The sequence below is a fragment of the Miniopterus schreibersii genome (assembly GCF_964146895.1).
Source record: "Miniopterus schreibersii genome assembly, chromosome: X".
NCBI lineage: Eukaryota > Metazoa > Chordata > Mammalia > Chiroptera > Miniopteridae > Miniopterus > Miniopterus schreibersii.
In genome coordinates, this window is record NC_138104.1 from 19,551,485 (window position 1) to 19,564,678 (window position 13,194).

Sequence of the window (13,194 nt, forward strand, 5' to 3'; positions counted from 1 at the left end):
GGAATGGGATGAGATGACCCCAGATGATGGCATATCCTGAAGAGGGGTAACAGTATATAATATTCCCATCAAAGGTGGCGCACAGACTTTTCAATAATTTCAGTTCCCCTCTTCCACAGCCCATGAGATTTCCCACTGCTAGCCATTTGCAAGAGCTGCCGCTCACTGTTACCTACTGATCATCTCTCTGAAGTCAGCTGATTAACAATCTGTTTTGTCCCTTATTAGAAAGCTGGTAGATCTGCTGTCCATCTTCTTAATCCACAATAAGAATCAGCATTCTGTAATCAGCCCTGCCACATTAGAAGGAGTTGGAACCTTGGCCCACTTCTTTGGAAACATTTTTGATGTCTAACAGACTACTGAGGGTACCTTGGCGTATTTGTGTAAGATGTTCTAAAACTCTAAAAATGGCTATGAGCACAATTCCCCCACATGCATATAATTTGAATAGGTTTGGCAAGATGCTTTTAAGCTATCAAAGTGTCATAGAATGTTATGAATTGGCTTTACATGCTTCAATGTACCCGGTGTACAGATTAGCACTTTCTGTTATGACACCCAGGCTCTGTACCCTCTACTCTAAACAGCAGGAAAACTTTATGAGACAGAAAATCTTTCTTGGATTTGGCCTTAGGGCGGTAAGCAGTGAAATTTAGTTGCTTACAAGGCTGGAGTCTGTGGCTCCCAGAAATCAGGTGAGTGGGAGTGGGTAGTCATATTGAATGAAATTAGTTGTTAGTGTCTTCAGATGGAACTGTAAGTCTGAGAAAGGATCCAGGGTTGCAAATAACAAAAGTTTGGAACATGGCAACTTTGTACTGAATGCAAGGATGGGAAAACAATCCCAACTATGATGTGCAGAGAATTGAGTTTAGAATGTGATTCTGAAAAGAAAGAAAAAAAAAGGATCTTTATATTGAGATGTTAGGATTAAATGATTTTAATTCTCACACACATGTATGTGTGCCTCAAAGGGGTTGGGACCAGACTCTAAGTGGGACTCAGGAGCCAAATATAAGGTGGTGATTCTGAGGCTTTATATGGTATTCACCTTTGCATTCCTTTATTCATGGAACAAAATATTTTTTCAAGGAATTACACAGCTACTTTTAATACTGTGGGGTGAGCCACACAGGAAGAAAAAAACACTGGGAAAGGGTAACCCCCGCACCCCAAAGAGTGGCCCGGGGGGAGAGAGGCTCCCTGAGGGGAAAGAAGCACAAAAGGGGCCTGCCACAGACTCAGGACAAAGGTAGTACTCTCAGTGCTGGGACCTTTAAGCACTACAGGAGGAAACTCGAGTATGGTGGGACTGGCTCCAGGCATACAGGCGAAAGGCAAGAGGGTTGGACATGAAGCCACAAAGCTACTTGGGTTCTTCCTTCTTCTCCTTTGCCTTTTTCTGCTTCTGCTGCAGGACCTCCAAGTCCCTCTGCTTGCAGGTAGCAGCAGAAAGCTTGACACCCCAACGCTTTCCTTAACCAAGTTGCTCTGCTTTTTCATATTCTTCTGCTGGGTGACCTTGTGCCGGTTATTGAGGTAATGGCTACAGCAGTGGCTCAGAATCACAATATTTTTTAGTATCTACTGTGTACCAGAGCACTGATATCAATTTGACACAGTCCCTGCCTTTTAGAAGTTCATATCTTAGTGAGAGGAAACAAGACAAAAAGGTGATAATATATTGTACTAACTAATATAGTAGTGATGAGCACAGAGGGTTTTGAGAAGACAGTGAACTGGAGGGAAGCCAGCTGAACATAAGTTAAAGGAAGGCATTTTGAAAAAGTGTGCCTAGCCCAGCCGGTGTGACTCAACAGTTGAACATCGACCTATGATCCAGGAGATCGAGGCTCAATTCCTGGTCAGGGCACATGCCCGGGTTGTGGGCTTGATCCCCAGCTGGGGGCATGCAGGAAGCAGCCGATCAATGACTCTCTCATCATTGATGTTTCTATCTCTCCCTCTCACTCTCCCTTCCTCTCTCTGAAATCAATAAAGATATATATATTTAAAAAAACAAAAGAAAAAGTGATGCTTAAACTGAATCCTGAAGGATGAAGAGAAGTTACCCAGAAGACACTGTTTGAGGAGGTCAATTTTGTCAAAAGGAACAGCATGGTATATTGCAGGAAATGTAAATAATTCAGTATGGCTAGACAAGAGCATGAAGTACAAAGCAAGTGAGTGGTGACACATGAGACCGGAGAAATAGGCAGGAGCCAAATCATGAAAAGAGGTGTATGCCATGCTAAGGCAGCTGAACTTTCTTCTGTATGCAATAGGGAAGTTGGTAAGTGATCATTTTTGATGTCACTCTGGCAGCAGCATAGAGAATAGAAAGTACCAGATGCAAGACCAGAAGCACAAAGACTAGTCAGGAGGCTGTAACAGTCCCAAGAAAGAGATGGGGTCTGCGCAAAGGGGATACATTGGAGATGGCAGGAAGGGGATGAGTTTGAGTTTGTGATGGTTGAAGAAGAGTTTCCTTGTTGTTCTTGTTTTGATCCAAAACTGACTTTGACCTTGAGGTCAAAGGGGTTGGCAGTAAAAAGAGGGTAATGGGATGGTGTGATGAAGCATCATAAAGCTGATTTCAGATAAGACATTTGTAGAAAACGATCTTTTCAAAGACTACTCTTTTCCCCTCAGCTTGCAGAAGTAACCATTTGCTGGAGATTGGTTGCTTAGCTTGTTAAGAGTTAATAACCCATGTGGTTTAGCCTGCTGTAGGCAATTGTGCAGTGGGAATAAAGTAAGTTAGGGTCAGAGTGAGGGAGAAAGGCTCTGCTAGCTGTTTCCTTTTCCTCTCTCCAAAAACACAAATACCCTCTAAGCAATCCCACCAAAAAAGAAGCTTTTTGTGCCAAAAATCTGTTTATTTTGCAAAGGAAGAGTCCAGAAGACCATATGAAATGTAATTAATAATATTTAGTTCAGTATGTACAAGAACAGTAAAAAGAAATATCTAGAATAAATGTTAAATTATTAGGGCCTAATACAGAGAATTAAGAAAGTTTTTAAAATTACAGATTGATCCATTTAAAAATGAATCTTGTGTAAAAAGAAAATCAGAATAAATGGTATATCAGATTATGAAATAAGGTTATGATAGAACATAATTATACAAAGCACATTAATGAAACTGAACTCAGAATTCTTATTACTGAATAAATTAATCAGGAAGAAGTAGATGATATATTATGCTTGAATAAGAATAGAGAAGAGATCCCAGGCTCAGATTACATAAATGTAACTATGTAATTATTCTTAAATATGGATGTGAAAGGAGACTTAAATGCTAAATTAGCACTAGATGTCAATCAAATGTCAAGGAAACAAGGAATCAAGGAATAAAACTAGCAATGTGAGGAAAATAAATGTCTAAATCCTGTTGAGGCCTCCTATAAAATCTTTCTTAAATTTGCCCGGCCGGCGTGGCTCAGTGGTTAAGCATAGACCTATACACCAGGAAGTCACAGTTCGATTCCCGGTTGGAGCACATACCTGGTTGGAGCACATGTCCAGGTTCCGGGCTCAATCCCCGCCCAGTGGGGGGCGTGCAGGAGGCAGCCAATCAATGACTCTCTCTCTCTCATTATTGATGTTTCTATCTCTGTCTCCTTCTCCCTTCCTCTTTCTGAAATCAATAAAAACATATATATATACATATATATATAATCTTTCTTAAATTTGTCTCTTAAACATTTCTAATACCACCATTTTAGTCTACCTTAGAATTATCTACTCCATTATTTAATGACTATCTTTAGTTATTTTAATAAAGAGACTTTTAAAACTACAAAAGAGTGGGAAAGTATGTGAGTTTCTTACATTAACTACATCTGTTAGAGCCTGGAAGCGTGAAATATGAGGTCATCACAACCAGATATTTTCTCCTGCTTTGTGGAATCATACCAGAGTTGTATGAAAAATCTTAAGCAAAAATAATAAATATCTTGTTTTTTAAAAAATATATATGTTTTTATTGATCCTAGAAAGAGAGGAAGGGAGAGGGTTAGAGAGAAATATTGATGAGAGAGAAACACTGATCAGCTGCCTCCTACATGCCCCCCCCCCCCATTGGGGATCCAGCCCGAAACCTAGGCATGTGCCCTGGAAGAAAATCAAACCAGCAACCTCTCTGAATGGGATGACGCTCAACCAACTGAGCCACACGGGCCAGGGCAATAAACATTTTGAGGGTTAGCATGGCCAACCTAAACCTATAATGTAAGTGAAAGTTGAAATTTCTGACTATCTCACCAAAACAAAACACATATAAAATAGCCTGCAATATTTGACCACACACTCACTTGTTTAGGGAATAGAACTCTGACCCTTCCTTTTGACAACCTACAAATAGGCTAACTGGGGAGATGATCGTGACTATGGTCAAGAAGAAACAGTCTTGCTGCCACGCAGGGAGAAAAAATGGATTTTAGGGTCATGTGTGACCCAGTTATCACTTTAGAGTTTTAGGTTTAAAGAGTCAGCCTTTAAAAGAAATTTCATCATCCAATGGCGGGGAGAGGGACTGGGGAGAGGGATGGGACGGGGTGGAATGGGTCACTGGGGAGAAAAAAGGACATCTGTAATATTTTAAACAAAAATAAAATTTAAAAAAAAGAAGAAGAAAAAAAGAAATTTCATCATCAACCAACCCTTCTCAACGTTGTAATTTGGGTACACTGCCACCAGGTCCACAGAATTACTTTAGTCACAGTCCCTCAGAGATTTATGTAGTAGTATGTTTATTTGATTGAGAGAGAGAAACCAAAAAACATAAACCTGTAAATCAGCCACACTTTACATGAAATAAATGATATAAAATGATGAAGATTTGAGGCAAAATTTAAGGTAAATAAATACAATTGGACTTTGGTAGCTGTCCAAGTTGGTTCTTTATCATTTCATTCCAACCTTCATTTTATATACAGATTTTGGTCCAAATGTTTTTTTGTCTCATTCTGTTTAAGGAAATACAGAATCAAAACCCTTTTGGGACTTCAATTTTCTCCTGGAGTTTTAATCAACCTTAATTGTCATAATTCCTTTAATATGCTTTACTGAAATGCTGTTAAAGAATGTTTTCCTTTCTCATAGGTATAGTCTGCTTAAGGTAGCATGATAGTGGCCTAGGTTTTCCTTTTAGAAATTTGGATTTTGCTTGAAAAGGCCCTAATTTATCATTCTCTCTCACATACTGCAAGAAGAGGAAGATAATTATATAAGACAATCTTGCCCAAAAGGCATATGGCATGTTTCCATGTTTATATATAAATAGGAGACTTTCCTAAAGAAGACTAAAAAATGTTCAATTTTATGTTTTCAAGTTGGACATAACAGGTTTAATAATTTTATGTGATGTTTTATTTACCTTTTTTTGGCCAAGCTAAACTAGCAAAATTCAGCAATCTGTATCTTTTATGTACTATGTCCTCCAATAAGAAAGCTCTTCAGGATTTTTAACAGACCTGTGCCACTTACACAAAGCAAAACATTTAAGATATATATATATTTAATCTTCACCAGAGGATATTTTTTCCATTGATTTTTAGAGAGAGTGGAAGGAAGGGAGGGAGGGGGAAGAGAGAGAGAAATATCGATGTGAGAGAGACACATCGAATGGTTGCTTCCAGCATGCACCTCGACCAGGGCCAGGGGGTGAACTGGAAATCCTCTCTAGGCATGGGGAATGTTGGGCCCTTGGGCCAGATATGGCCCCGGAAATCATTTGGCTTGGCCCAGCAAAGCCTCACCAAAGAGAAGCAGTTCCAGCCATCACATTAGGGATGAGTTAATTAAATGTTTAACCAAATATAGCAGGCTAATTGTTAAGTAGATAATTATGTATGTCCCTCAGATGATGTTATAAATAGCCAAAAGGCCCTTGGCAGAAAAAAGGTTCCCCACCCTGAGCAACACTGGCCAGGGAAAGATATATTTTTAAGGAGGATTTGGAACAGATATTTAAATGGTTTCATGGTATCAGGTAAACATACTAGAAACAAAGTCTAGGATGGCATTAGAGGCAGTAAGCAGGAAATGGAATCAGGTCACCAGATCATAGTAGAAACACAAAAGTTAGGAGAGGCAGAAACTTAGGGTGAGTAAATAAGGATGTAACTTCAACAACAGCAGCACAGAGGAAAACGTCTGTTAGCACTGGTAGCACAATAGTGCAGAGGAATTTCAGAATCCTCATGCTGAAAATTCATGGTCCACTCAGCACAGTGTTCTGTTGGCAAAGTGAACTTAGAAAAAAGATAATAATAACCATTATAATATGGTAAGTGTTCTACATAGTTATCTCATGTAATCCTCACTACATTAGCTATGATATAGCTAATAATGTTATGATCTCAGTTTTATAAATGAGAAACCTGAGACATTTAGAAGTTCAATGACTTGTCCATTTTATATCTTGTAAGTGTCATAGCAGGGACTGTAACCAAGATAGAACTTAATAGTGCTTGTTGACATCAACATTGAAGATTAGGTATGTAACAGCTTCTTTTAAGTAGTAGCAATCATTCATACATTTGTCCATTTGCCCTTTTGCGTTAATAAATATTAACTTTGGGATTAGTGAGCTTGTTAGTATTAGTCAAAGCAGCGCATAGGGTTATCTACAAAGGTAGAACCAAGGACAAACAAGGAGGATCAGGGATGTCGCATACAGCCTGCTATAAATTATGCTAAAATAACTTAATATACAGTCCTCTGAAGGTCCCATGCCAGAACATGGGTTTTGGAAGGGACTGAAGATCAAGTTACTGGAGAGATGAAGACCAAGTCAGTTTCCCCTTTTTACATTTCTCTAATCATTTCAGTTGAACTTCTCAGGGCTTTGTCTAATTAAGAACTTGTGCTGAGATTGGGTAAATAGAACTGTAGATTTCATTCCAGTGGCAGCTGTGGAATAGTTCAGCATGGTGTAAATTAATATTTTTTAGGGTTTCTGATATATGTCTTGATGATGCCCAACAGTTCATTGCCCTCCCCCCACACCCCTGAATTTAGAATTTAATTGAGCTGATGCTTTCAGGGAACAAAATGCAGAGACTCTCATGGCTCTTTCTTGAATCCTGATCAGGATTTAAAAAAAAAATTCATTATTAGTTTGATCTATTTAATCCTCAAGGTCATCACCTTGTTCTAGAACTTGAGATATTTTGTAGCTCACTTTTGATCTATTTACAGACTGGTAAGAACATCCAGTAGTCTGTCCCAATAGCCTTGATCTCTAATAGAAGAACTTGGAACTCTGAACTGTGCCCTTCCTCCTCTATATTACTTACAAATATTGGGTAACTACCAAATGGATTGGAATCATGGTGACTATAAACTGGCTGGGAATTTCAGAAGTCCCCTCTAGAGTTCTTTGCAATACAAATCACATTTGTAGCCTGCCAGTGCTTTATTTAATAGAGGCTGCATGTTTTGTTTAAAACCCCTTATTTTCCTTCTATAATCTTTAATATACATCATCTAGTCCTGGTGATTTACCAACATTCATTTTGTAAGCTTGGCTTGTAATTCTGAGTATTGACTATAATTTAACCAATTACCAGCATGTCCATATCAGGAATAACGTTGAAGTGGTAATCATTGTAAAATATCCTCTAGTATAGACTGAAACAAAAAATCAGGCAATATGTGAGATATCTCTTTGCCTACAATTATCAAGGAATTAACCAATTTCTCCCTTGGCTTCTTCCATTTTGTATATTTTTTATTATTTTCTTTTCTTTTTGGAAGGGGGGCAGGGGTGTAGTAAAGGGATTAACATTTGTTGAGCTCTTAATGCTATACTATTACTTGCACAGAGAATAGTCCCTGGCACAGAATAATCACACAATAAATATTTATTAAATGAATGAATGTCAGGTGTTGTGGTGTCACTTGAGATTTGTGATCTTATTTATTCTTGTAACAATCCTATGTGAGGTATATACTACTTTTCCTCATCCATAAAATGGAAGAATAATAGTACTTATTTTACAGGATTTTTGTGAGGATTGAATAACTTAACATACAGGGGTAGGCAAAAGTAGGTAAGAACTCTGTGCCAAACTGTGCTTGAATATAGAAAGTAGACTACAAAAATGTGTAAATAATGAAGGCTGGCAATTTGAGCACTTCTAAGATTGTACCTAAGTGCACTGTGCCACTGTGCCATTTTTTTTTTTTTTAAGATGACCCATCACTCATTGCTTTGAGGTAGTTTCTAATTTATTCCTCATTAAAAAAAAATGATTTTAGAGAGAGAGGAAGGAAGAAAGAGAGAAAGAAAGAGAAAGAGAGAAAGAGAGAGAGATTTGTTGTTCTACTTATGCATTCATTGGTTGATTCTTGTATGTGCCCTGACCAAGGATCAAACCTGCAACCTTGCCCGGCCGAGCGTGGCTCAGCGGTTAAGTGTCCACCTAGGATCCAGGCGATCAGGGTTCGATTCCCGGTCAGGGCACATGCCCAGGTTGCGGGCTGCAGCCGATCAATGACTCTCTCATCATTGATGTTTCTATCTCTCTCTCCCTCTCTTCTCCTCTCTCTGAAATCAATAAAGATACATTTAAAAAAAAACAAAACAAAACAGAACAAAAAAAACCCTGCAACCTTGACATATCAGGACCATGTTCTAACCCACTGAGCTACCAAGCAAAGGCCACTATGGCATTCTTTTGAGTTAAAGCTATTATAATAATCATAACCTGCATGTATTTTCCCATATGAACAACTGTAAACCTACTTTTGCCACCCTGTATGCAAAGCAATTACAACAGTTCCTAGTAAGTAGTGAGCACTATTTACATATTATTATTATTATTGTTATTGTTATCCAGTGTTACCTATGAAGAAACTGAGAATTAAAGTCACTTTTCCAAGTATTACAAAGGCAATTAAGGGGTTGGTACAAATTTCTAAATGTCATGCTCTTTCAAGCCTTTTTACCTCCTGTCAAATTGATTAAACAAGGAGACCATTAGACTGAGGTGGCTCTAATGCCATGATGGCCTACATATGCAAACCAAAACCCAAGTCCATAGTAAATGCCTCAAGGTTATGAAATCAAAATACTAAAGTCAACCAATCATAAACAGCCAACTAGGCTTTAAGCTATATCCAATCAACTAATTTCCTTTCTTTGCTTCCTAACTTTCTCTACGTGTCTTTCCCCTTGTTCCTGGTTGCTGTCGGCAGAGTGCTCATAATCACTTCTGGTTTAGCACTGCCCAATTCCAATAGATAAATGCTCAAATAAACTCCTAAAAAAGTTTTAATATGCTTCAGGTTATCTTTTAACACTCCTTATGGCCTTGGTGTTCTTGTCAAATGTGTTATTGTGCCTGATTTTCATGTATACCTCGTTTATTTTGTAGGTTTCTTGTTTTTTCTTACTTAGATTATCTTTTAATTATTTGAAAGTTCACTTTACTTCTTAGATTTGGCTGTACATGACCTTTTTCACTTCATATGCACCCTGATTCTGAGGGCATATATTTTCCCTGGAATCTAATACATTGTTTTAAGTGATTGCAAAAAATTCTTATAGGCTAATTATTAAAATAGTTCCTTTCCTAATATTTTCTCTAATGAATTTAGTTTCCCTTCTCACCCCTCTTGATTCCGGAAGTTCTCAATTAATACTTGATTTGATTTTTGATATAAGAAAGATATAAGGTACAACATTCCTTTCTCACACCAGTGGGTTTAAATAATTTGATTTTACTTGCTAATTCATTGAAGAGTCTTGATTCTCAGTTTTGTTCCTTCTGTGGGTCATGCACATGGCAAATGTAATTTCTTGTAACATAATCATTTCAATTAACCTGTATGGCCACGAAACAATTTAACAAGTTGTAATTGTTTCCTATATATTCCCCCCCCCCCCCACCCGAAGTAGAGTTTATGGTAGATAAACTTTTGTGGAGATTTCGCTAAGAGAATTAGATTGTTGACAGATTGTTCGAATTGAAGTGAATGTAAAACAGATGCATAGGATATTCAAATTAGTGATAGCTGAATATGTTCAAGCATTCTGATAGTTTTACTGAGTAATTTTACTGACGATTAGTGAAAAGATTTCAATAACTCTGATGGGGGGCTGGTGCGGTGGCAGTGGCTTCAATAGTTGGCTTCAGGTTCTGAGAATGAAATCCTAAAATCCAAGATTGATTAGCTTCACATGCCCAGTGTTAAACCTTCAAAATTCCACCTAAAACCAAAACCTGCATTTCAAAAATAAACTTTAAGGTTGTTTCATGATCAAAGAGTTTTCCATCGGCCATACTGACACGATGAGAAGAAACTCAAGATATTTTGGCGATCTTGGCACAACTTCAAAGAATGATAGAACAGAATGCAGAGAAGTTTTCCAAGTTTTGGAAGGCAGCAGGTTGGCTGAGACTCTCACACACTGAAACGAGAGGCTTCCTTGAAAACATATGAAAAGCCTTTTCTTATTTTGGAATTCTAACTTATGGAAAATTCATATGTGCTTAAAACTCGATGCACTTCTTTTGCACCAATATTCCTCCCCAAATGGTCCCCAACGTTTTTCTCCGTATTAACACTGATAAGGATTTCAATAAGGTGACTGACTGATGGTCCTACGTGCTGTTTCAGTATACTCTAAAACGAGTCCCTTTCATCCCATCTAATATATTTGCCTTTGTTTCGCAGAACGAAAAAGGTGAAGCAACTTAGAGATTTGGAGACATATCTCCAAATGACCTATTGTTACGCTGGCGTCGCTTCCCAAGATTTTGGTACCCAAAGCAACGGAACCGGGATTTAGCATCCTTCTCCCGGATCACACATTTCTTAAAGCAGGCGTTCTTTCTGCACGTTTCGACGTCGTCAGTTCTCTACCCAACACCTCCTCCGAGCCCGCCCCCCGGTTCCTTCCCACTCTACCTCGCCCCCCCACCCCGCCCCCAGCATGCGCATGCGTTCTAAGAACCCCCTACACTCACGGCAGAAGCTGAGAGTATTGTCGGGGGCTATTCTCTCTCCCAGGAACATGGCGGCGAGTCAGGGAGGTGGTGGTAACAGTGGGGGCGGCGGTTGTGGTGGAGGTGGAAGTAGCGGTGGCGGTGGCGCGGCCGGAGGAGGTACTGGTGCTGGAGCGGGAGGCGGCGGCGGCGGCGGGACCCTGGTGCTGCCCATCTCGGTACCGACTCTTTTCGGTCAGCCTTTCCCCAACGGGCCGCAGTGGAACCCGGGGAGCTTGCAGCCTCAGCACACCGCGAGGAGCCTGGACCGGGCCCTGGAGGAGGCGGGCAACTCCGGCATCCTGAGCCTCAGTGGTAGGAAACTCCGAGACTTCCCGGGCTGCGGCTACGACCTGACCGACACCACCCAAGCAGGTGACAGGACGGGGCTGTGGGGTGGTGAGAGAAAGCTGGGTGAAGAACGGGGAGGTGGGGAGAGTGGGTGGCTGCGTGGCTGCGTTGTTGGACTCTGCTGGTCTGGGCGGGTGCACCCGGCGGCGATACTGACAAAGTCGGAGCAGCTTGTGAATGTGGGGGGCAGAGAACGGGCTAGGGGAGGGGGGGGGAAAGAATGCTGATTAAAGGGTGTATGAAAACCGGGTGGGATGTGAGGGATGAAAGAGCATTATTGTTAAAGCGAGTTTCCCCAGTAAGGGGTGGGGAGGGAGGTATTGACACCTTCCTTAATGCACTTCTTCCAACTCTCCTGGATGTTCCCCTCTTCCTCGGAGGCGGGGTGGGGGGGTGGGGGGGGTGGGGAGACAATACATAAAATCATAATCTATACATATTCCTTAAAGGCATACGTGCCTGCAAGAATGGTATATCCCATTTCATAGTACAGCAGCAGTATTGCCACGGTTTTTGTGTTCTTATTTTGTGTGTTTTAATCGTCTTACAATATTCTTGCCTTCTTGTCACGTATGTCTTAAAGACCGAGATTTTTCATTTTCCTGGTGTTGGGAAGGTAGTGGTGCTTAAATTTGTATTTGCTGCAAATTAAATCATCAATCACACGTCTGGTTACCAGGGGCAAGAATCCTTGTTTCATGTTAGTCTTAATTTTTATAGCAGAAATAGCCCAAAATTTTAAGGGCATTTTTTAGAAACGTAATTAACTCTATTCTTTATGGAGTTGTGGGTTAATGGTTTATCATTTTGGATGAGAAATTGGCTATTGTAATGTTCTTAATATACTTACTCTCTGGTACTCTTTGTTGTGGATGGCATTTTTTGTTATGAACGCACTCTCTTTCCCCTGTGCCTTATAAACCAATGCTGACTATTTTAGGTGTCTTTCGGTGTAATGAAATGGTTTTTTTGCTTTTTGTAATCATTAAATTTGTTATTTATATGTATTTTTTCATCCACTTTGCTGAAAGAAATCATGGCAAAATTACTTTAATAGATGTAGTAATTTTGAAACAATGTTATAAGTAAATTCACTCATGAGAGGTAATAAATGGCTTCTTATTTTCATAATAACACAATTTCAGTGTATTCAGTTTCTAGCTGTTAAATCAAGGTATGTGTTTGGAGAAGGGTGGGGAGAGGAGGACAACCTAAAACTGAAGCCTTACATCCTAAAATAATTCTTTTAGGAATTATCCTAAGAACTATAAATGTTTATTGATCGCTTATTTTGTATTTTGGAAAGCACATTTGAGTACTTTCTCCTTCACTCTGAACAGATTTCCTAAACAGTATGTTCACATATTCATGAATATATTGGCAAGATATTATACTACTTGGTAGGTTCTTCAAAGGCTTCAAGATAAATGGTTTCAGACTGTGTCATTATTGGTATATATTGTTTTGCTTATTGTTCTTTATAACCTATGAAGGATCTCACTATCTGTAGGACAAAGTTTAAGCATCTTAGCTTGGCGTTCAGTGCTTTCACTGTCTGGCTCCAATTTACTGTTGCAACTTTACCTCCCCCAAAGCTCCTACATAGAACCCTCTGTTCCAACTAGGTTAACTCCCTGTCCCTCAAATATATTTCATGAATTTCTGCCTCATCTTTGTACAAGGTCATCCACATGCTTGGGATTTACTTCCTTTCTCCACCTATTTAATTTTGTTCAAGGCCCAGCTTTTCCAAGAAACTGTCTCCAACTCCCTTAGTACATAGCAGTCTCCTGTTTCTTTGAGTTCCCATGGTATTTATTGTCTTTACCATTTGCGTGCT

The 13,194-nt window shown here is 39.5% G+C and overlaps 2 protein-coding genes and 1 pseudogene across 5 annotated transcripts in view; 1 reads left to right on the forward strand and 2 right to left on the reverse strand.

The window, feature by feature from the left end:
• Window positions 1–11,482, reverse strand: part of LUZP4 (leucine zipper protein 4) — a 60,769-nt gene extending 49,287 nt beyond the window's left edge. The window contains exon 1 of the mRNA XM_081125255.1: window positions 10,986–11,482. Within this exon, the coding sequence (XP_080981381.1) occupies window positions 10,986–11,034 (49 nt within the window). The 5' untranslated portion in view covers window positions 11,035–11,482. The remainder of the gene's footprint in view (window positions 1–10,985) is intronic.
• Window positions 1,370–1,506, reverse strand: LOC308551206 (small EDRK-rich factor 2 pseudogene; annotated as a pseudogene). The gene has a single exon. The product of its transcript is annotated as a small EDRK-rich factor 2 pseudogene (transcript).
• LRCH2 (leucine rich repeats and calponin homology domain containing 2) overlaps window positions 11,024–13,194 on the forward strand; it is an 87,338-nt gene continuing 85,167 nt past the window's right edge. For all 3 annotated transcript variants that reach the window (XM_081125252.1, XM_081125250.1, XM_081125251.1), the window contains exon 1: window positions 11,024–11,378. In XM_081125252.1, the coding sequence (XP_080981378.1) occupies window positions 11,033–11,378 (346 nt within the window). In that variant the 5' untranslated portion in view covers window positions 11,024–11,032. The remainder of the gene's footprint in view (window positions 11,379–13,194) is intronic.